Genomic DNA, 24,837 nt, shown 5'->3' with positions numbered 1-24,837 from the left:
CCCTAGGACCAGAGGTCCTGGATGAGGAAGGAACTCAAGAAGACTTAGAGTACAAGTTGAAGGGATTGATTGACCTAACCCTGGATAAGAGGTAGCAAATACTGGAACTGCTCTTTGTTCTGGGTGATTCTGTCAGCCACTTTTTATTTTAAAATATGGGCACTTCTTTAACATTATGTTTTTCTAAAGCTTGCCTTATTTACTTTGGATGTTTTAATGTTTCTTATACCTTTGGACTCTTAATGTAGATAGAAACATGCCACTAGAATTTAGATTATTTGACTCAGATTAGTCACTGTTCTAGCATAAAAGCACATAACTATTTGATAATTGAAATGGATTTGTTCAATTAAAAAGTTACTCTTCAACTAGAAGGGATTACTAATCTTTGCAAAATATCAAAGTTAAATTGTTTTCTTACATAACAGTAGCTGTAAAACCACCTTAAACCAAATGGAATTATAATGCCCAGAAGATATAAATAAGAACTCTAGACTTTTGTAGTGTTTAAAAAAAAAAATATGAGTTTACTTTCATATGAAATGTAGGAGAACATGTCTTATACATTGAAACTGTAAAATACTATGTTGCCATCTAAAGCTGTGGTTATTAAACTAATAAACAGAAAAATGGTATGATATAAAGGAGCTTAAAATCTTCTGTGTAATAATGTGTTATAGATGAAAATTAAGTTATTGAAAGATGGTTTGAGCTTGATGAAAATTAGATTTAAAAAAAATCTGTAAACAGAAAAAATTGAGAGGGAAATAAGCTAAATTTTTAAAAGTCTCATTGACTAATGGTACACTCCAACTGGATCCTCTTTCTCTTGTTTTGTTCTAAATAGTGCGAAGACAAGGCAGGCAGCTCTTGAAGGTATTAAAAATGCACTGGCTTCAAGGATGCTTTATGAGTTTATTCTGGAAAGAAGAATGACTTTAACTGACAGCATTGAACGCTGTCTGAAGAAAGGTAATATCTTTACTTTTCAGTCACAGTCACAGAACTGGAAAATGTGCTGCCCTGTAAAGTGCTACTTGTTTATAGCACCAGAAGGCTGTTTCACTCATAACTTTGTAATTTGCAGGGAATATGCCAGACTTGTTAGAATTCAAAATCAGACTTGTTAGAAGCTTTGTTTTTGTTTACCTCAGTTGGAAGCTAGGAAGATTGGGGTGGATTGTCGTCTTCTCTTGTATCAGAAGAGATGATTGCCATTCTCTTTGTATATAAGAAAGGCTTGAAAGCTTGTGTCAGATGTCAACAAAAAGTCTTTTTTGAAAAGCCATCCTACTTTATTTTTCTAAAATTGGAAAAGTATCATAATTATTTACCTCATTTTTTTATTTAAAACATGAGTCATACGTGATGATGACATCATTTCAGGGTATCCTTTGGAATATTTGAATTCTAGAACTTTGTAATAGAGATTCTGGAATTCATATTGTTAAAATCATAGAACTTTTAAGAGACCTTAAAGATTAAGTCTGGAATCATCAGACTTGCAGTTCTGAGAACCATTAGAATTAAGATTTGAGGCTGCCAGCTTAATTGTTTGGCCAAGTAAGAACATTATGAAAATAATTAGCTTCTACTGTCATTTTCACTTTAGCAACAAAGTATTTGCAGCACTGGAGTTCCCAGGTGGCTCAGTGGAAACGAATCTGACCAGGAACCATGAGATTGTGGGTTCGATCTCTGGCCTCGCTCAGTGGGTTAAGGATCCTGCATTGCTGTGGCTGTGGTGTAGGCCGGCAGCTGTAGCTCCCAATTGGACCCCTAGCCTGGGACCCTCCATATATCGCAGGTGTGGCCCTAAGAACCCAAAAAAAAAAAAAAAGTAGTATTTGCAGCACCAAAAATGTAGAAGCACATTTAAATTGAATGAGCTTAGTTTTATGTCCTTATTCTCATTTCACGTCATTTGAAAGCTTTGTCAGGAATGGGTGTTTGGAAATCTTTGGTCTAATCTACTTCTCAATGTAGAGGAAAAAAAAAAAAAAAAAGAAGGGCCTAGGAAACAGGCTGGTCTAAAGTTACATAACTTGTTAGTGGTCTAGTTGTTAGTAGAGCCAACTTTTTTGAGACGTTACAGTGACTTTGTTGAAGGTGCTTACATTGAGACTGTCTCCTAGGAGTTACCATTGTGCCTCAGCAGATTAGAAACCCAGCTAGTATCAGTAATGGTGCGGGTTTGACCCCTGGCCTTGTTCACTGAGTTAAGGATCCGGCAGCTGTGAGCTGTGGTGTAGGTCGCAGATGGGGCTCAGATCCCATGTTGGTTGCTGTGGCTGTGGCGTAGGCCAGCAGCTGCAGTTCTGATTCAGCCCATAGCGTGGGTACTTGCATATGCCTAAAGTGAGGCCCTAAAAAGAAAAAAAAAGAAAAAAAAAAGTAGGTGTTAATTTACATTTTATAGATGAGGAAATTGGTTTTTTGAATTTTTTGGCTGGTAAGTGGTAGACCTAGGATTTGAGTGAGGTCCGTTTCCAGAGTTTGAGGTCTTTAACCTTGCTAGGTTTATAGCTTCTGTCAAAACTTAAAGCATATTATGGGTTTCATAAATGGTAGGTGTTATTTCGAAATTAAACAGATTTGCGAAATTGCTGCCTTAATAAGTCTACTTAACGACTTAGAGTTGCACTGTGACCTCTTTTGCAGGTAAAAGTGATGAGCAGCGTGCAGCTGCAGCCTTGGCGTCTGTTCTTTGTATTCAGTTGGGTCCTGGAATTGAAAGTGAAGAGGTCTTCAAGACTCTTGGACCCATCCTGAAGAAGATCATTTGTGATGGAACAGCTAGTATCCAGGCTAGGCAAACTGTAAGTATCGAAGTTTTAAATTTCTAGATCGATCTAGGCATGACACTCACACCTTGTGAGAAATGTTCTAGGAGAGTTGCTTTTATTACCATTTTATTCTCATTTGGTTTTCGTTTTAGTGAGTGGATTCAATGTGACAGTTGTCTTAAATTTTCTGAGACTCAATAGAGCATCCCAGATAGAGCACATTTCTACATATTTGGAATTGAAAATCGTATGCTGATAGGAAATACAGTGCTATGTTCAGTTTAGAATGATCTAGTTTTTATTGGACTTCAATGGTCTAGACATTGTTTATTGTGCGGTTATTTTTTATTCTAGTAAGTGTAATGGAGTGTTTGAACAAAAAAGTTTTTGGCTGCTGTGGCCTACAAGTTCTTAGGGGAAAGCTGAATGCTATGGCTACGTGGGTAGATTTGATAGATAGAGAAAACTCTGAAGCTCTGACTTGTGAAATGTTCATCTGGTTTGGGGGTTTGGGAAAGCTTTCTTCCTCTAAGGGATATTCACCACTTATGACATGTGACTTAATTCTGGATTTTGGTGGAGGGGAGAGTGTTGGTTGGTTTTTGGTGTGCTCAGAAGTGATTTAAATGATCACATGAACATGTTTTGCTTTATCGCAGAAACATACAAAGTGGCTTTAGTGGATTTGGAAAGTGCGTTTGAATCTTAGTAGAATTTAAGATTGGAGTCTTTGAGTTCCTGTTGTGGTGCAGCATAAAATGAGTCTGACCAGTAACCCTGAGGTTGTAGGTTCAATCCCTTGCCTTGCTCAGTGGGGATTAAACATCTGGTATTGCCGTGAGTTGTGGTGTAGGTCGCAGACGTGGCTTGGATTCTACGTGGCTGTGGTGTAGGCCGGCAGCTACAGCTCTGATTCAGCTCCTGGCCCAGGAACCTCTGTATTGCGGTGGGTGTGGCCCTAAAAAGCAAAAAAAAAAAAAAGATTGGAATCTTAATCTTAATAGATCCTAAGAATTTAATCTTAGTGGGTTTGCATCTTGAGCTGTTTGCCTTAACAAGAAAACCAGTTCAAGTTTAAAACTTTTTAATACTGATTATTCAAATTAGCTTCCTCTTTAGTATTTACCTGAGGTAAATTATATTAATCTTTGTAGCAGATAAACCTTGAAATCTTAGTGGCTTAATAAAAGTTTATGTCATGTTTGTATCACTGCCCAGTCCAGTCAGCAGGGTTGCTAGGCATCCGTGCTGCAGCTCTGCCCTACCTCTGGGTCCTTTTCAGATGGCAGCTATGGCAGCTGGATAGGAAAGGCCAGGGGACAGAGGCCTGTCACGTCTGCCCAGAGTTCCTTGGTTTACCAACTGTGTGCACGCTGGGTATGGTTGAGCTGTTGCTCCTGGAGGCGAAGGAATAGGAGTTTGGTGACCTTATAGGAATCTCTGCCCTCCAATAGTTAGTAATCCTAAAATGTTGAATGAAGCTTTGCTTTTAAACTGTTTTTCCTTTTGGGGCACTGTGATGTAACTTTTATTTAAATAATTCAGGGCTGTAGTGGTATTTGAAATGATTAGATATTTGGGGCAATTTTGATTGCATGTGAGTTTGTTGTCATCTAAAGGCACTTTCTTCATACCTCTCCCTCTTGCTGTGAGTTTTAAAAAAGACAACTTACCATTTTTCTGCATATTAACAGAAGGAATCTTTACTAAGTGCAGGCAGTCCTAATTTTTAATCTGCCATTTCTCTTAGTAATCAAAAGGAGAGAGGTGGGCTTGCTTCGGCTGCTTACTCAGGAGATGGGGTTACAGTTGGAAGTTTTCCTTTACTGAGAATAATGCTTCAGCTACTTTTGGATTTTAACAGTGTCCAGTTTTTACCAGGATGAACTAATTGAACATAAAATAGTGACACCAAGCGGATGAGTATTACAAGTGCCCTCACAGAACTGGAACAGAACTGGCTGAAACCTGGGCGTGTGAATGGTGACTTTAAAGATTAGAAACTTAAAAGCTTTGGTGGTACTTGGAACCGCATGAAGGCGTTTCAGTGATAACAGAGACAAAGGGAATGAAGACTAATAAAGCCTTACAAACTTCCAATTCTGTTTTTATGTGATGAAATTCCTTGAGCCAGTGTTCTGTGAATTGATTTATGTTGCAAGTAGATTGCATGTAAATATTCTCGACCTGTTTTTTTAGGTAAGCTTTGCCTTGGTCATCTTGGAATGTACTCACTTGTTTAGCCCTTCCTCCCACCTCCTAAAAGCAATTACAGGATTCCTAACCGCCTTTCAGCATATTCCAAAAGAAGTAAAATCTGAGTTAATGAGAGATCCTTTTCTAAGTGACAAGTGTGAGGACATTTATTTAAATTTTTGGGGGATTTGCGTTTTAAAGGTTTTTAGCAGAGAGAGTAGGTGTCTTTATTTCCAATTCCAGTCTTCATCTCTGCCTTTGACTTGGAGTTGACGTTTGAGGTGATCTGCTAGATGAACCAAGGAGGAGCCGAGAGAAACAGAGTAGCTTTCTTTAAAGCCGTCTCAAAATGAGTTTAGTCGCAGACCCGCGTGGGTTTTAGGCCTGAACTCTTGGCCCTGTATTCCTTCTCTTTTTGTGTTTTGCTTGAGACCTAATGTAGTCATGTACTTGAGAAACTTTTCACATTGAGTTAGTAAAGCAGGAAGATGTAGAATTCATAAGAAAATGACAAACACTGATGTCCGTTTTCCTTTTGCTTTTTGTCAGTGTGCAACTTGCTTTGGTGTTTGCTGTTTTATTGCCACAGATGACATCACTGTAAGTAGACAGCCGTTTGTTCCAGTTTTTTGCACGTTTGCCATTTAAGATGGTCACCGTATTTCCTGTTCTTACGCATCAGGAGCTGTATTCAACTTTGCAGTGTTTGGAAAATATCTTCACCAAGTCTTATCTCAAAGAGAAGGACTCTAATGTAATTTGCAGCACCCCTAACACAGCCCTTCACATCAGCTCGCTTCTCGCGTGGACGTTATTACTGACCATATGCCCACTCAGTGAAGTCAAGAAAAAGCTTGAGATGTATGTATTTCTCGTTTCTTATTTTATGAAAACGTGATGGGTTGTGTTCATGTGGTAATGACTGACTCTCTTCTAGGCATGTCCATAAACTTCCAAGCCTCCTCTCTTCTGATGATGTAAACATGAGAATCGCTGCGGGTGAATCTCTGGCGCTTCTGTTTGAATTGGCCAGAGGAATGGAGAGTGTAAGTATCTGGCCCGTAAAGCAAAAAGCTTGTGTCTCAAGGACCATTAATCCGTCGTTACCCTCACGATTAAGAGCTTGGTGATAACTTGAGAGTGTGGCACACTTGAGAATCTAGTGAGATTGTCCTGCCTCTTGGACGTGGTGATAGAATACTTCTAAGAGCATAAAGTAGTAGGCGTTGTAGGGCAGTATTTGAATGTAGTTCATTATATACTTAATCGTTGCTGCCTCTGGAACTGAAGTTTGGGTACAACTGTGTTACTCATGGAGAAAGTTGTCCTTTCTTATCTGTGGATCTGCTTGGATTTCTCAGACATGAGACGCATTAACATAAATCAGGCTTGGAGGAGTTCCTGTCATGGCTCAGGGAAAGTGAATCTGACTCGCATCCATGAGGACGCAGGTTCGATCCCTGGTCTTGCTTAGTGGGTTAAGGATTGGTGTTGCCGTGAGCTGCGGAATAAATTGAGGATGCGGCTCGGATTTGGTGTGGCTGTGGCTGTGGCTGTGGTGTAGGCTGGCAGCTGTAGCTCTGATTTGACCCCTAGCCTGGGAATCTCCATGTGCCGTGGGTGCAGACCCAAAAAGACCAAAAAAAAAAAAAAAAAAAATCAGGCTTGGATGCTTTATAATAAATGTCAGACAAATGGATGAAATATTAAGTCAGTGTAGGTTTGGCACTAAGTCAGATGAGCTTAGTTACTGTCTAACTTTTCTAAGCCAAAGATGGAAAAGCTACATGGCCCTTTAGCCTGGGACATGTGCTTTGCCGTTCTTCACCGCTGTCTGCTCATGGTTGTCTTTTTCACCACACTTTGGCTTTCAGAGGTATTTGAGTTTGTGGAAGGTGCTCCATCATCCTGGTGCTGTTCCAGGTTTAGCACTGAAAAGTCTTGTTCTAGGAAACCCTTCGTCGTAGGCTATATGGGACAGCTGATCACCCTGCTTTATGATCTCGGTCATAGAGAATCTTGGGTTACTTAACAGCTGATTTTTAATTTATGAGCAAGACTGTATTTCTTTTTTTTTTGTTGTTTTTTTGCTATTTCTTTGGGCTGCTCCCGTGGCATATGGAGGTTCCCAGGCTAGGGGTCCAATCGGAGCTGTAGCCACCGGCCTACGCCAGAACCACAGCAACGCGGGATCCGAGCCGCGTCTGCAACCTACACCACAGCTGGCAATGCCAGATCCTTAACCCACTGAGCAAGGCCAGGGACCGAACCCACAACCTCATGGTTCCTAGTCGGATTCGTTAACCACTGCGCCACGATGGGAACTCCAAGACTGTTTTTCTGAAATGAAAATTTTTCTGCAATTAAGGAAGTTATTAACGTGGCTCACTCTAAATAAGGTTAACATGTGTTCTGGATTGCCTCAGTTCTTCATATTCCATTCTAGGCCTGGGTTTTGTTGCTCCCCTCCACCCCTGCTATTTTTTTTTTTTTTTTTGTCCTCCTAGGGCTGCACGTATGGCTTATGGAGGTTCCAGGCCAGGGGTCAAACTGGAGCTGTAGCCACTGGCCTACACCAGAGCCATAGAGACTTAGGAACCGAGCCTTGTCTGTGCAACCTACACCACAGCTCACGAACCCACTGAGCGAGGCCAGGGATCGTACCCATGTCCTCACGGATGCTAGTCAGGTTCGGGTTTGTTAATCGCTGAGCCACAATGGGAACTCCACACCCCTGCTTTTTTTGACAGATAGGTATGAATTAAGAGTAAGTTAATAATACTGTCAGCCTTAATATAATGAAGTCTCTTTATGTGAGAAATTGGACTCAACCGTTGAGCAATAAATTTAATTTTATTGAGCTAGTTAATGGCTCCTTAACCTCAAGGCACAGAAGCCAGATGTTCCAGTTTTTAATCTTGTATTCCTCCTCTGACTGGAAATGGTAATTCTTTTCTTCTTCCTTGGAAATGCATCTTAAAAGTGAACAATTTAAATTATACATACTGAATTTGTTTGAAGTTGTGTAAATATATTACTGCCTACATATCATGTTTTCTGACTTAATAAATCATAGGTGATAGCCAGGAGAACTCATCCAGACATGTTTAATTTGACCTAAGTCCTTGTCAAAGACAAAAATGAACTGGGTTGCTATTTTTGTTGAGTAACTTTTTTGAAGGGAGATGAGTGTCTAGTGGTGGGTTGGGTAGTTGTAAGGTGTTCAGAAAATTAATTAAACCATAGTTTGATTTAAAATTAGGATTTTGTAGCATGATTGCTAATGTAACTATGCCCAAGGTTTTTTTTATCTATCTATCTGTCTAAATAATGGATATTTATGGTTCAAACCTTAGATATTCTTCCTGCAGAACCTTATGTTTTGTTTGACAGTAAACCTCCTCACATAGGTGTAATTGCTACCCTGATGTTTTAAAAGTCCAATTCTATTTAAGTTCCTCTAAATCTAGAATATTGACATAGTAGACTTTATTATTTATTGGGCACATTTATATTTATTGTCTTATCCTTAAAACTGTCATGTGTGAGGGTAGATAGTTTCTTTTTACAGGTGACAAAACACATTCATAATTTTTAAAACTTGGTTTAGTGAGGAGTAAATTTGAGATTCTGATCCAGGACTTTGGACCCTGTTGTGTGGTAATAACTATGCAATTTTCTTTTCATTATTGATAAGACCTAATTGTGCCTCCAAGAACCCCTTTTTCATTTGTCCCTAAGTGCGTAATTTTACTATACAATTATCCCAAACTCGGGTAAATTACCTTTTGTGTGCTGTTTATGGACTCTTTTTGTCATGTTTTATGTACATGTACATGTGTGTGTGTTTCCTCCTGACCAGGACTTTTTTTATGAAGACATGGAGTCTTTGACTCAGATGTTGAGGGCTTTGGCTACAGATGGAAATAAACACCGGGCCAAAGTCGATAAGAGGAAGCAGCGGTCGGTGTTCAGAGACATCCTGAGGGCGGTGGAGGTAGACCTTTTAAAATTTTTTTAATTATTTGATTTTTAAAATTTTTATTTATTTTTTTAAACAGCTACACTCATAGCATATGGAAGTTCCTAGGCTAGGAACTGAATCTGAGCCACACAGATTGGGCAACACTGGGTCCTTTACCCCGCTGCGCTGGGCCGGGTTTCGAACCCAAGCCGAGCCACCGCAGTTGTATCCTTGACACACTGTGCCACAGCGGGAACTCGAGAGATAGACCTCTTAATGCTGGAATTTTGAAGTTCGATTCTTTCATGCCAGGCTTGACAGTTGAGTGGTTTTGCTGATTGAACTTCGCCTTTGACCAAAATCTTTCTCTCATTTTAAGACAGAACAAGTTTTTGACAACAAAAATTTCTTTTTAAACAAAGGGAAATTTAATTCAGATATTATAGAAGTTTTCTTTTTAATGTTAAAACAATCAAAAAGGTTCATAGTGATAGAAATGTGTTTCACTTTGGTGGTGTTGCCACCATTTAAGCAAGGGTGTATGATAGTGAATTATTTTTTGTGAATAGTAAATTATTGCCTATACCTAAATTATTGCCTGGTCCATTGTGATCTCCCCAGGAAGGCTAGTTGCTAAACTGAAATAACACCCCCCAGCATCTCAGCAGGGTCACTTAAAAATCACTTTTTGATGCTTGAATCCCTACTGTAGTCCTCTAACCTGCCCTGGCCTCCCTGGCCAGTACATTGATTTAGAAACCTTTAGAGATCAGAACATACGGTTAAAGTGACTGTAGGACAAGGGCACTCTTACTGTGGAGAAGAGCAATTTTTCGTGTGTGGCCAGGTAAAAACATTTCTTGGATATAAAGGATAAGTTTCTCAGGTTCATGCTATCTGATAGGGCAGTCCATTAAAGAATATTACCAATTACGACTCAGCCATAAAAAAGAACAACATAATGCCATTTGCAGCAACATGGATGGAACTAGAGACTCTCATCCTGAGTGAAATAAGTCAGAAAGAGAAAGACAAATACCATATGATATCACTTACATCTGGAATCCAATATGAGGCACAAATGAAGCTCTCCACAGAAAAGAAAATCATGGATTTGGAGAATAGACTTGTGCTTGCCTGGGGGGAGGGGGAGGGAGTGGGAAGGATGGGGAGCCTGGGGTTAATGGATGCAAACTATTGCTCTTGGAATGGATTTACCGTGAGATCCTGCTGTGTAGCACTGAGAACTATGTCTAAATACTTACATCACAATACAACAATGGGAGGAAAAAGTATGTATACATGTATGTGTGACTTGGTCCCCATGCTGTACAGTGGGAAAAATAAATAAATTAAAAAAACAAACCAAAAAGAATATTACCAAGGCATCATTCAGTGTGACATGTACGTGAAATTTTAGGGGGGGATTTTAACAATTTTAAATTGGATGGACTGAGGGTTTGGGAATGGCAAAGACACACTTTTGTGGATGGGATGGGTGATCCCTGGGATCTGCTGTATGTGGCACAAGGAGCTCTACTCGGAACCGTTTCATAATTACACGTATGGGAATGGATATGTGTATGTGTGTGGCTGAATCACTTTGCTATACAGCAGATACTAACACAGCACTGAAAATCAAAATTAAAGAAAAATAAATACAATTTTTAAGGAGTTCCCTGGTGCCCTGTTGATTAAGGATCTGGCGTTGTCACTGTGTCTCAGGCCACTGCTGTGGCACAGATTCAGTCCCTGGCCTGGGAACTTTGTGTGTCACAGGTGTGGCCCCCAAAAAATATATATGTAAGCGTAAAAAAGTTTTAATGTAAAAAATTTTCTTATCATGGAAACTATTCCAATATTTGGATCCCGTAACCTCCAAAAGATAAAATGATATGTCCTGGATTTTTCTGGATTAGATCCGATTTCAGATTTTCTGTCTTGAATGATCCTCTCCAGGTAATAGGTTTTAAGGGTTGGTAGGACCCAACAGGCCCCATTGAATACAGGCCCCCTCAGCCTGGGCCAGCCACAGCACATAGCCCTGACTCTCCTGAGAAAGGTACAGATGAAATCTGAACTTGAACCAGCTTTCACAAGCCTCCTGGTGTGTCCGTGTCCTCCCTGCCTCCCTGCCAGCCTTCTACGCACTGCTGAAAATGAAAGCTCTCTGTTTGCTTCATTATTCTCCTCTAGTGTAAGGCTCCCAGCCTTAACCCACCCTCACCTCCTTATCTCAGTTTCTGTTCCTTCTCTGCTCTTGGACTCGGTTCCTTGTTCCTCCAGCCCTGCTTCAGGGCACCTGCCTAGTCTCAGAGCTGTGCTAAGTGTTCTTATCTCTTCTTTCGTTGAAACCCAGCTCTCTGAAGGACTCTGTTTCCTTGATGGATCTTTGAAAGAAAGATGGTCCAACTGTTAAAGAGAATTGTCCATTTGGGGTGTGGTGGTTGTTGCCTCACCATTTCTTTACATCCGAAAACCCTTCTTGAAGCTCATGTGTTAAATCAGCAGGCATTTAATATGTTAGGTACTTGGAGATAGAATTTTCTTATTTCAGTCCCATTACAACTCTCAAGCAATAGAATTATCATTTTAAGGAAAAGTGAAGACTTGAGGAATAAATGACAGTAAGTAGCAAAGCTGGAATTTGAACGCACTGTCCTGTGCTGCTTTTCAGCAGGGCTAGGTGCTGCAGGTAGGTCAGGTGAGAGGGACTGAAGCATATCTATTGGATTTGTCAGCTTGGTCATCAGTGACCAAGTGCAGCTTCAGTACAGCGATGGAGCAAAGGCAGGTTGAAGTGGTTTGAAAGTGAATGGGAAGTGGAAGAGTTGACTATTATTTTTAAAAATGTGGCTGAAATGGGAACGGGAAGAGAGTTGATAGCCAGATTGTGGGAGGGTTTGTTGTTTTGTTTTAGCTGCTGGAGACAGTTTCTGGGAGAAGGAACGGATAGAGAAAGGAGCATTTGAAAGTGTAAGCGAAAGATTGGGAGTGTGATGTGGTTGAAAAGTAATAGCTAACATCGAAGGGCAGGAGGGCCTGTCTGTCTGATTGAGGAGGATGGAATAGGCAAGGATGCTGCGAGTTCTGTCTGGTGTCTCAGTGTTTTCTGAAATAACAAAGGCTGAAATAATAGAATCCCACTGGTCTTTTTTGAACTGTTAACAGACCAGTTGCTGTAGGTGCTTCACAGACATGCTGTCTTAGACCTCTGCTGATTCTCTGTCGTAGAGGTTCGATAGCCCCATCTTACAGGCAAGAGAACAGACCCAGACAGGTTAAATCACTTGCCAGGGAGGGGCATGACCATTAAGCATGTTCACGAAGTCCCCAGATGCACATTCTGTTCTGCATAAGCTGCTGTGTCTGCCGAGAGAGGTGGGCTGGGTCCATGTGGTGGTTCCTCTCGTCGTGGTCTTACCTCTCAGGTCCATCCCCCTCCTTCTGTGGTCTCTGTGAAGGTCCCCTGTTCCCTCCCTTCCCGGTTGCTCTTCCATATCATGAGTCATCAAAGAGTAGAGCAGCCTCCCCCCCCCCCCCATCTCACGTTCTCTCACCACTCTGGGTGACTTCTCTCTCCATTTGTTCGGGAATGTGAATTTCCATTTCATTTGGGCCCCCCTTTTGTGGTTCTGCTTTAGAAATTATCCTGTGGCAAAATTCTGTTCCCTCTCTGAAGCCTTAAATTCAAACGTTACCCCTCATTTTCTTAATAAGACTCCTCGTAGGCCCTTGGCAACCCTCTGGTTGCTCATCCTCCTTTTTGGTTGGTCTATCAACCCCATCTTCACTTTCCTAGATTTTTTGCTTCCCTGAATGCCACTGCTGACTTGTAGGGATGTCTTGGCTTTCTGACTTGTCCTGCAGCCTTCTCCCCTGCTGCACCAATCCTAGACCCGTACAGTATCTGACTTCCCCCCAAGTTTGCTGAGTGCCATCGAAAAGTAAAAACATTTACAACAGTGTGGTTTTGCCATTAATATTTACCCAGACTTAGTTGTGCCTTCAAATCTACCACAGTGAGACAAATGAATTCTACGCCCTTAGGATAGTACTTCTGCTTTCTAGTCTATTCCTACGTATGTCAGGGATGGAGATGTGGCTTTAGACCATACTGTTCATTTTAACGTGTTTATCTATTTAGAAATTATGTTTATGTAGGCTCTCTTTAGGTCCTTTTAGTTCCTCTTGTAATTTTTGTCCTTTTTTTGACCAGGAACGGGATTTTCCAACAGAAACTGTTAAATTTGGTCCTGAACGCATGTATGTTGATTGCTGGGTGAAAAAACGTACTTATGACACATTTAAGGAGATTCTTGGATCAGGGATGCAGTACCACTTGCAGGTGAGTTGGTGACATCTTTCTCTATGTTTGCTTTTTTGTTTGTTTGTTTGTTTGTTTGTTTCTTGCACTGAGCTCATGGCATGCAGACGTTTCTGGGCCAGGGATTGAACCCAAGCCACAGCAGTGACAATCCAAATCTTTAAACTGCTAGGCCATCAGAGAACTCCTGTGTTTGCTAAGGGAGCAGTTTTGAATGTACCTCACTTAATTGGCTTCTGAAGCTTGAGTATACAGAAGATTTTCAGCTTAGTGATAATACAAAATAGAAAATTTATTTTTGGAAATTAAACTGAGTAAATGTGAAACTGTCCTTCCTGTTTTGTGTTGTGTTATGTTTGGTGGAGCATCTCTAAAGCTCTTGGAGCCCTATTGGTATCTTGGAAAGCAAATAGTTTGCTAGAGCTTTCTTGAATTTAAGGCATTGGAAAACAGTTTGGTTTTATGAGAAACCGAGGGAAAATATGTGACCTAAGTTCACATTTATAAACTTCACATAACTTGTCATGCAGATTTCACTTTATGTAGTTAAAAAAAAGAGCTGATTTTTAATACCGAGTCTTACTACATTTTTCTTTTAAGTCAAATGAATTCCTTCGCAATGTGTTTGAACTTGGACCCCCAGTGATGCTTGATGCTGCAACACTTAAAACGATGAAGATTTCTCGTTTCGAAAGGGTAGGTTTTGTTTTTGTTTTCAATAGAACTAAGTACATGGGAGAAAAGTAGAGCCAAAGTTTTGATTGTGCCAGGTGATAGGTTTTTAGCTTTGTGTGTGAGGTTTTAGTTCATGATGTTTCAGACAGAATAGCTACACCAAAAGCATAGAAACTACTGTATTTAGAATACGATGAGAAATTCTTTATCCATAATCCTATTATCATAGATCATAGAAGTTATTTTCCTTTTTCGTTTGCTTTTACTCCATGAAGTTTATATACTTAAGAACAAATATTTATACAATGCTTCTTTCATTTTTTTTTTGTCTTTTTGCTATTTCTTGGGCCACTCCCGCAGCATATGGAGGTTCCCAGGCTAGGGGTCTAATCGGAGCTGTAGCTGCCAGCCTGCGCCAGAGCCACAGCAACACAGGATCCAAGCCGTGTCTGCGACCTACACCACAGCTCATGGCAACGCCGGATCATTAACCCACTGAGCAAGGGCAGGGACCGAACCCGCAACCTCATGGTTCCTAGTCAGATTCACTAACCACTGTGCCATGACGGGAACTCCAATGCTTCTTTCATATCGGATAACTGAGCCTAAACTTAGTAAGTTCCAGATTGATTTTATAAGTAGGGAAACGTGCTCAGAGAGTTTGTAACATTAAATAGTGACTAATAGTATTTTCATTTAACATTTTGAAAATCCTTATATTTGTATTTTTTTTTTTTTTACTGAGGAAAAATTCACATAATGTAAAATAAACTTTTAAAGTGTCCCGGCATTTAGCCATTACCAGCCACTATCTAGTTTCTAAACATTTCTCAAAAGGAAACTCATGTCTATTAAGTATTCGCTTTTTACTCAGCTCCCTCCTCCCCCCAGCGGCTGACAATCACGAGTGTGCCTTCTTTATGGATTTTCCTGTTCTGGATATTTTGTATACACAGAACCATATAACATGACTCTTTGTGACTGTTGTGTTTTTTTTCTTGCACTTAGCGTAATGTTGCCAAGGTTGATCTGTGATATAGGCATGTATCCGTACTTCAGTCATTCTGGGGCTGAATAATACTCCACTGTGTGGCCACTCCACATGCTTATCCATTCATTAGATGGTGAACATTTGGTGTTTCCACTTTCTGGCCCTTTTAAATAGTGCTGTGATAACAATACACATTTTTGCCTGTTTTCCAGTCTTGTTGGACTAGAGTTGTTTGGTTATGTGATTAATTCTGTGTTTACCTGTTTTCTATGGTGACTGCACCATATCACATTCCCACCAGCAGTAAAAGAGTTCAGATTTTGACATCCTTGCCAACACTTTCTTTGCTTTTATTTTTGTTTTAAGTTATGGGCATCTTGGTAGAAGTGAATTGTTTATTTATAGAATCTGGAACCATTTTGATGGCCACATAATTGACGTTTAGTACTTTAAAACTTTTTAATAAATATTAATTTTTTGCATACATTTTTTTCTTTTAAATTTCTTGAAAGAAATCCTTGCATGGGACTAAGGGCTGGATTATGATTTTTTAAGATGATATGTAGCCTGACTTCCACTGATGAGGAAACCCTCAAAAAGTTTTTTAGCAGTTTTAGTACAGATTATTTCACTGTGACAGGCCATGGCCATGATTTAAATGCAGATTAATCTGAAAAAGGTACCTCACAACTGCCCCACCTGCATTAGGTGGTCATAGAAAAAGGACTCCCCTTACCATGGTGATTTGTTTGTCTCCTTTCAATTTCTGGAGTTTGGGAACAAAAATTACTTGTTTCATTTTTGTTTGTCTTAAGTTGAAGCTTAAAAGGGCCATGTGATTAGGACACTCTTAGATTTGTTGAAAGCATTTTTGACATTTGTATAAAACAGTTTGATATAGTTAATACATCAAGGTGCTGACCAGGGAAGTATCTGACAACTGAAATTAGGCTTTAAAAAAAACTGATCAGTTCACTCATTTACAGTCAGAGAGACTGTCCGAGGTCGAGGCAGCTGTGATTCAGGTGTGTAACGTGTAGTAACTGAATCCAGTACCCTAGTTATATGTGGAGCTCTTAGGATTTTCTCCGTAAAAGTGAGTCCCCCTGCCTCTCCAGCCCACCTGTGTTTCTCTTAATGACGTCTGGATCCTGAGCTCCCTGTGCAGTCTGAAGATGCCATTGCAGTCAGAACCCATGTCTTGATGATGCAATGGTAGCAATAAAAGTTGTCCTTAAAAAAAATTTGCCAAATTACCTTCCAAAGTTATTCTATGACTTTAAGTTGTTTTCAGCAGTGACGCGTAGCTATTGCATGTAGCTATTTGACAGCATTGGGTTTCATGATTTTGAAAATTTGTTAGTTTGAATGAGACCTAATTTCTTCCTTATTTTAATTAACAGCAAAATTGAATATTTTGTTTACATTAATTCATGATTTGTCTTTTCCTTGATCAAATTTAATGTTGATACACTTTTTAAAACTTTTTTTCCTGGAGTTTTCTTGGTATTTTACATATTTGATTATAGTTTTCTTTAAACAAAGTAGCCATGAACTTTTATGTGTTAATTTTTCCCTTCATTCTTTGTGTGTGTTTTATAAATGTTAAAAATATTTACAGGGCCAAATTAGTTCATTTCTCCTTTGTGATTTTTTAATTTACCCTTTTTTTTTTTTACTTATTATAAGAATATCTTAAGCTTTAGTAGCTCACATGTATTTGCCTTTTCCTCTTTGCAGCATTTATACAATTCTGCAGCCTTCAAAGCTCGAACAAAAGCTCGAAGCAAATGTCGAGATAAAAGAGCAGATGTTGGAGAATTCTTCTAGATTTTTAGCATTTGAAGACCTGTAAACACCCCCCTCCCCTTTTTGTAATTTCTAATGTATTTACTCTGGAGACAGTTTTTATCTTGGGCCAACAGCTTTTGTAGTAGGGGTTATATTATAATTTAATGTATAGTATTGCAAATGGTGAGTTCTGATTATTGAATATTCTGTATATATAATCAGTAAACTTGAATGAAGTGTTTGTAATGTTTGGTCATTTTCTATTTATGAAGAGAGCAAAAATATGGTATTTCACTTGATTTCATGACAAAAAACTATTAGCCAAGGTTAAACTTCTTATGGTGTGGTTGTCAGAAAAATTGATTAGAATGGTATAGACAACTTAAGATCTTAGCCAAATGAGTTCCAGACATAATTTTGGGAGCTAATTCTTCTGGAAAAGCTGCTATTATTTTCAGTTTTAAATGGAACCTAATAATTTTGTCACTGGGATCATCAAAGGGAATTACATCATGAGGCCTTTCAGTCCATCTGTTGGGAGTTAGGATGAACTAGTATCTGCCAGAAAGGTTGCTGACCTTGACCTCTGAGGGCAATAACACTAACTTTACTTGCTGTGTAAGACCTTGTGCTCTTTTTTTTGAAATAAAGATCTTTTCACACCGAAAGTGCTTCTTTTCTAATAGAAGAAACATTTATGGGTTGAGGTATAGAGTTCACAATGACCAAGTCGGGTAGGGAGAGCCTGAAACAACTTACTCTATATTCGGAAACATGAAAATAAATGAAGAGATATAGCAATATATTATTGGCATTCCAACTACTTTTAAAACTGTTGCTGTTTGTTCCCCCAATGTGGTGATCGTTTTTTTACAATTTGTAAGCATTTTGACAGTGCATTAGGATTTTGTTACTGTTATACGTTATATTAAGATTATATTGCACAAATCCATCTGCAGTTTAGAATTTATAAGATTTATTTATATTGGTGCACAAAGCAGAAGGGGGCTGTGGAGGCATATAAATAAGGACCAAAATCAATGGAGGTATTTTTTCTAAGCTACTGGGAGGTCTGATGTGCCCCTTCGTTGGAAATCACTGGCTGGCCTCTGGAGTCGCTGTTGCTGCTAGGAGGATGAGTTCCATCTCTCATACAGTGCATTGAAAAACCGACCTGGAATCTTGAACTTGGGGTTGCATGTTGGTCACCTCTTTATATTCCAAATAGGTTAGAACTATAGAGAAGAGATTTCAAGCAGTATTTTTTCCTACACTTTCAACTTCATATATGTGTGTTTTAAAATAATAATCTTTATAAAAGTAACATACATAGTTTAGTAGTATTTCAAAGCTTATAAGGAAGGTAGCCCCTGCTCCATCCTTTCTCATTTATTTCTCAGGAGGCATTTCATTTCCGCCTTTAGGTTTTTCCTACCTAGCACCTTGGTTTCAGATTTCTAAGTAATATGTATATACAGCTATTTATTTATTTGCTAACTGAAGAGCAGTTCCCATCGTGCAGCGGAAACAATCTGACTAGGAACCATGAGATTTCAGGTTCGATCCCTGGCGTCGCCCGGTGGGTTAAGGATCTGGCGTTGCCGTGGGCTGTGGTGTAGGTCACAGATGCGGCTCAGATCTGGCATTGCTGTGGCTGTGGTGTAGGCTGGCAGCTAGAGCGTTGATTCGACCCCTAGCCTGGGAAGCTCCATATGCCGCAGGTGTGGCCCTAAAGAGATTAAAAAAAAAAAAAAAGATAAGTGAAGATTTCTGCCTTTATATTTTCACTTTCTCCTCCCAATTTTTTTTTGTTGTTGTTAAATCACCATCCATGTTTGCATTATAGTGAGCCTATTTCTGTTCATTTCTGAATCAGAATTTTTTGTTTGTTTTTGCTTTTATTTTTTAGGGCTGCAGGTGTGGCGGTACCACAGCTCACGGCACCACTGGATCCTTGACCCTCTGAGGGAGGCCAGGGGTGGAACCCACATCCTCCCGAATACTAACTAGTCAGATTCATTTCTGCTGTGCCACCATGGGAACTCCCACACACAGGACGTCTTGTCTTGCTTTTACATAACTAATTCTTCCCCAGCAGTCCCACGTACATTTGTAAAACTAATTTTGATCTATTTTCTACATGGTCAGGGCCCAACAGAATACTTGTGTCTTTTTTTCTCTCACATCTGAGTTCGCAGCTGTTTCCTGAGATTTCGTCATCCTGGGATTTGTTTTCTTCTCTCTTTTGAGCTGGATTCCACATCTGCACCCCATGTCTTGGTGGTTGGATTACTTTCTTGTTAAAGTGGAACACTTCCTTTGGTTGACTTCTGGGCATGAGTGTGCGGGAGGTCAGTTATTTTGAAATTTCACATGCCTGACAGGTAAATTGTCTTGGGATATAACATTCTAGGTAGAACACCAAATTCAGAGTTGAAGGCAGCGCTCTGTTGTGATTAAAGCGTTGGTGATGTCTGATGCAATTTTCACTTCTAATGTGTTTTTGTTTGTTCTTTAAATCTCTGTCTACTATTCTAGACATGTGGTTTACTGTGCTTTGGTGGACTGTGGCAATTGAAAAATATTAAGCTCCTGCCCTCCTCAGCCACACACGTGACACATTTTCTTTGTTCTGGAACTCCGTGAGATCCTACAACTGCTGGGTTGAGCCTCTGGCCTTATTTCTTACTCATTTCTTTCTCTTTCTGGGAGATTTCTGTGACATGGCTTTCCAGTCTTTCTTTTGCTTTCTGTTTTTGGCTAACATGAAATTAACTGCCTGTATTTAGCTGCGTATGTTACCTCCATCCAGTTCCTAAGCCTGCCTGAGTTCTACAGCTTCTGTGCCCTCACTCATCAGTGATGGGTCTGCCAAGGCACGTACCAACCACTCTCTTTGTGTTGAATACATTTGTTGACATCTTGCTCAGTATTGTTTCCTCCTATTTTCCTGAGGTTTTGTAATTTTTATTCTTTTTTCTTTCTGTTTTTTCTTTGCTGCATCCCGCAGCATGTAGATGTTCCTGGGCCAGGAATTGAACCTGTGCTGTAGCAGCGAACTGCTGCAGTGACAATACTGGATCCTTAACCTGCTGTGCCTCAGGAGGACTCTCTCCTTATTTTGCCTTTTTACTGGAATTTTAGGGGGAAGAAGAGATAAGCAAGTGTTAATTTGTATGAAATTGTGGGGTAGTTGTTGGATAGGATAATGGAATTCAATGTGTTAAGAATGCTTGAATTTTCTTCAAAGCAAGTAAAATAGCATATGATAGACCAATTCATTCCCTGATTCTTGGTTAATGTTGCTGGGTTAAAGGACTTTAAAATGGTCCCTGCCTAGTAAGTTCTTGGTTTTGAGGTTCATGCATTAATTTTGAACCAACTGTCATCTTTGACTCAAGTCATTGACGATATATGGTTTAATTTCCTGGGAATGAGATATAATAATTGAAAGAAAGGAAAAGGCAGAAGTACTTTAGAATATCTCCTGATTGAATAGTTCACGGGAGAATACCTATTTTCTTGTGACCCAAAACTTCTGGATGTGACCTTTCAGTTACATAATAGCTAAAAGGAGGCAGGTTATCTTGCTTTGCTCTGAAGTGGTTCTCCAGAAGTCTAAGTGGTCACACGCCATAAAAAAAAAACCTCACCTCCCTCACTGGTGTAAAATACGGCTGAATTCAGACTGGTGTGAAGAATTGTCTGGTTTCCATTTCCCGCATCTTTGAGGGATTAATACATACTTCACAGGGTTGGAAGTTTACAGGAGAGAGAAAAACACATGGTGTTCAAACTGAGGCTATTATTTCTTCAAAAAATAGATGGTTTAAAACAGATCGGGTAGTTGGGAAATAAAAGCTGAGCATGATAATAACAAGCATTTTCAGTTTTCAAGAAATTTGACATAGATTTTAATGTATCATGTGTTCTGAGAGAACAGTTATTAGTTATGCTTCTTCATGAAGTGGTTCTCTGGTATAGCTGAAGTTTTTTTTTTTTTTTTTTCCGTCTTTTTGCTATTTCTTTGGGCCGCTCCCACAGCATATGGAGGTTCCCAGGCTAGGGGTCTAAGCGGAGCTGTAGCCGCCGGCCTACGCCAGAGCCACAGCAACGCGGGATCCGAGCCGCGTCTGCAACCTACACCACAGCTCACGGCAACACCAGATCGTTAACCCACTGAACAAGGGCAGGGACCGAACCCGCAACCTCATGGTTCCTAGTCGGATTCGTTAACCACTGCGCCACGACGGGAACTCCTAGCTGAAGTTTTTTAGAAAAAAAAATGACAGACATTCCTTTTCCCCCAGAGTAGAATGAGGTCCATATTGAATACAAGTTGTAAAAGGAATTTTGGGGGCAAACATTCTCCAATTGACAACATGCAACGTGTTTCAAGGGGTGAAAAATGTACACCTAGTCATGGCCACGGAGGGTAGGATTATAAAGGATTACAGACCAGTTCGCCACTTAACTCTTGGTGTCCTGCTGGAATAGCAAATGCCCTGGGATCTGCGAAGTGGGCTTGTGGGACTGCTGGTCTCCTGACTGTAGCTTCTTTTATGTCCACCAGAGGGCAGACTCCTTGGCATGTGTGTGTGAGAACCACGTTAAGAGGCAGACATTCCGAAGAAAGGAGGATGCATAAAAACTCAGAGAATAAAGCCTTAAAGAAAGGTGAAGAGATAAAGTGCGTCCATCACTGGCAGTGGGGGCAGTGTGTCTGTAGCCATACGATCTCCCAGGCACAGTCCACTTTTGCAGCTACAGGAAGCTCTAGGAGTCCTCTGATCAGCCCTCATCCTAGTTCGGGTGTTACAACCTCATTCTGTCCTGATGACTCTCTGGTTGGTCTGGAGTCCTGGGCAGGTTAGTTGTCAGAGTGGCAGCTCCACCTGCTACCCGGTATTTATGTATGTGAGCTCATCATGGCAGAAGTGGGGAAAAGTTTACAAATCACATCAGCCAAATAAAGACATCAATCTCAATCTAGTAAGAATCTCATCAGTTACCACTTGAATCAAGGCAATGATTCAATCTAGTAAGAATCTCATCAGTTACCACTTGAATCAAGGCAATGATTCAATCTAGTAAGAATCTCATCAGTTACCACTTGAATCAGTTACCACTTGTTTGTTTCTTTTTAGAGCATAGTTTTAGTAATATATTTACTAAAACTTTTTTTTTAAAGCATAGTTTCAGTAACATATTTACTAAAAACCTTAGACATTATGGAAAAGTTAGTATTTGGAATCTTACACTGCTTGGTTAAGTTTAAATATAGACCAACAGTTTCATGCTGGGGTTTATGGGCCTTATAGGAGCACCTGTGTGCTGAAGGAAGGCAAAGAACTATAGAATTTGTAGAAAGTTTTATTATAGCTGTTTCTGAATAATTTTTTCCTGGTAACCTAGCAGTCAAAGCTCATATTTTTGTAAGTAATTTGCATGTTATTGCCCTACTGAGACTGAATTATGATTCTTGAGGCTGGGGTGTTTTTCTGTCGCATGTGCTCTGTGCTTTTAACTTTAGATAGAAATGATTTAGACTTGATTTTAAAAATTACTTCCTGAATGTGAAGAGGCACTGACTGAAATGGAATTAAAGAACAAATTACCATGACTCACTCAATAAAGCTTCCTATTAGCCTTGAATTAAGCCCTATTATAACGATTCTGATTCTGTGGCAAGCAAGACTGGTGTGAGTTACTTCTCTAGTTTGATACCAAGCACCTAAGGGGGGAAAAAAAAAGAGAGCAAAGTGAATTTTCATAGATAACTATACTGGTCACAATATTCATTTGTTGGCAGTCAAAAATTCATAAATGACAAAAGGAATCAGCTGTTAGCACTGATCTAACAGAAGAAAATGCAATTACTTACGTTTTTCAGCTCAAGGTATTAGAAAGGGTTCCCGGAAAAGGATGCTGCCTCGGTCCATCTTAATGAGCAAATCTGTACAGAGCAGTGGAGAAGGAGAGTCAAGTTAGAGTGAGCAGAATTCAGTAACACCGGCTTCTCCAGCACGGCTGGTTGTTCCCAGATGCCCTCATATGGAGATGCCAAAGATAGCAACAACTGGGCATCAAACAGCTGTGGGTCCAGGGTTCCAGGGCCATGTGATCTTGTATCCATTTGCTCACAGGGTCATTTGCAGGCTCTTAGTGGCCATGAACCACACTCAGCTCATTTTTTTCTACTGGCTCTTTTCCATTTGCCTGCTGCACTTAATTTCAAATGCATTTTGAAATAGCATCTATTTATGTTGTGACTTTACTCAAATGAAGAAATTTCCTTTCGGAGCTCACTCTAAGTTGTTATCTTAGCGCTCTTGAATTCGATGCTGCATTGAATCGCCTTTTGAGTTCGAGGCAAGGCCAGTGGTAACCTGGAGATTTTATTAGCTGTCCAGCTCTTAAGTCAGTTTTTTTGTGGCTGTAATTTTCTAGCTAGCCGTCCACTTTGTAAACCACGATTAAGCCTCCGTATGAAATTTAAGCAAGAGTAATTGCATTCCTGTAGGGGAAGGCAAGGCTCAAGGATGTCAAGTGAGAGATGCCAAAATGAACCATGTGTCAGCCACCAAGCCTAAAATAGAAGCCGTGTTTGGAATGATGATCCTCTGATGTGACACCACCGTCAGGCCTCATCAAATGTTAGTGTTTGCGATGATAAAGTGTAAAGAGAAGACAAAATATAAACCATTTCTCGAAGGATAGTTTAGAAATCTGTGACCATGCATCAGTCAACACTTTGGGTTTTATCTGTAAGAGAATTTGATGGGTTTCTAAGGCCCCTCTGCTCTTTTTATTTTAATCACTTAAAGTCAGTCCCTTAGGAATGATTTGGAATTAGGTACTATCAATGTCTGAAGTGCTTCAGTAGTATCTCATCGAAAATACTCAGGGGGTGATGTGTTCTTATTAAAATTTCTGAAGAACTGAAACACCCTTTAAAATTTTTTTTTAACTTTGAAAAAAATTAACTAGTTCATTACTTTTTGAACTCACATTTTCCTAGGGTTCTGGAAGCATATTTTTTACACATGCTAGTAGGTTTTAGGTATTACTGGGAAATTGCTGAGTTTCAAGATTTTATTTATTTGTTTGTTTGTTTATTTATTGTCTTTTTAGGGCTGCACCCATGGCACATGGAAGTTCCCAGGCTAGGGGCTGAATGGGAACTGTAGCTGTCAGCCTACACCACAGCCACTGCAACTCGGGATCCCAGTCCTGATTTCGACCTATACCACAGCTCACTGCAACACTGGATCCTTAACCCACTGAACAAGACCCCGGAATTGAACCTGCGTCCTCATGGATGCTAGTCAGATTCGTTAACCGCTTAGCCACAATGGGAACTCCTGAGTTTTAATATTTTAGAGTGCAGTTTAGTCTGTTTAGTAAATGGCTGATTTTTTTTTTCAGATCTTCTATAGGTGTTCTTATTTTTTTATTTCTGTATTTGGTTTCTCCTAACTCTGGTCATATTTCTGTTTATTCTGTAGCTGTGTATTAAAGGAAATTTTAAAAATGTTAAAGGAAGTAAATAAAGTGTGTTGTCACATTAAAGGCAGGTATGAAGTTTATTACATTGCTTTTACTAAGATCTAGATATCACATGAGGCTCTTTACCTCAATTTTATTTGTCAGTGTACTATTAACTGCCTCCGATTCTTTTGGAAATAGGGAGATTTAAACCCTAAATAAAATATTTTATGTGTTCCACCTTAACATAAGTCACTGGCTTCTAGACCTTTATACTGCACAAAAGTACAGTTTTGTATTAAAGCCTCATCAGTTAGAACGGTTCTCAGTAATATTTTCTCCCCTCAGCATCTTTATGGCCACAGGCTGCCTCACTTAATTTTGTCTTTCTGCGTGTTTATGCATAGTCATCTTGCACACAAGATTTGAGGCATCTCACTAGCGTATGAACAATGTGATAAAAGAGAAATATTGAAAAGTCAATTACAAAATTAAAAAAGAGACCCAAGGGAAATATAGGCAGAAGTGAGAAATCTGAGGAGGAAAGCACATATGCATGTAAGCAGAGTATTAAAGCATTAAAATTGGGCCCCACGGCAGACGCTGAGCTTCCTGGCAA

The 24,837-nt window shown here is 39.7% G+C and overlaps 1 protein-coding gene across 2 annotated transcripts in view; it reads left to right on the top strand.

The window, feature by feature from the left end:
* Positions 1-17,398, top strand: part of IFRD1 (interferon related developmental regulator 1) — a 49,754-nt gene extending 32,356 nt beyond the window's left edge. For both annotated transcript variants that reach the window (XM_047763918.1, XM_047763917.1), the window contains exons 3-12: positions 7-91; positions 848-972; positions 2,662-2,819; positions 5,532-5,582; positions 5,665-5,843; positions 5,920-6,028; positions 8,845-8,979; positions 13,166-13,294; positions 13,874-13,969; positions 16,680-17,398. In XM_047763918.1, coding sequence (XP_047619874.1) covers positions 7-91; positions 848-972; positions 2,662-2,819; positions 5,532-5,582; positions 5,665-5,843; positions 5,920-6,028; positions 8,845-8,979; positions 13,166-13,294; positions 13,874-13,969; positions 16,680-16,769 — 1,157 coding nt within the window. In that variant the 3' untranslated portion in view covers positions 16,770-17,398. The remainder of the gene's footprint in view (positions 1-6; positions 92-847; positions 973-2,661; positions 2,820-5,531; positions 5,583-5,664; positions 5,844-5,919; positions 6,029-8,844; positions 8,980-13,165; positions 13,295-13,873; positions 13,970-16,679) is intronic.
* Positions 17,399-24,837: the final 7,439 nt, after the last annotated feature.

Source organism: Phacochoerus africanus, chromosome 16, assembly GCF_016906955.1.
Source record: "Phacochoerus africanus isolate WHEZ1 chromosome 16, ROS_Pafr_v1, whole genome shotgun sequence".
NCBI classification, from domain to species: domain Eukaryota; kingdom Metazoa; phylum Chordata; class Mammalia; order Artiodactyla; family Suidae; genus Phacochoerus; species Phacochoerus africanus.
Note: the sequence above shows the minus strand (reverse complement) of the source record. Positions and strands in the feature narration are given on the sequence as shown.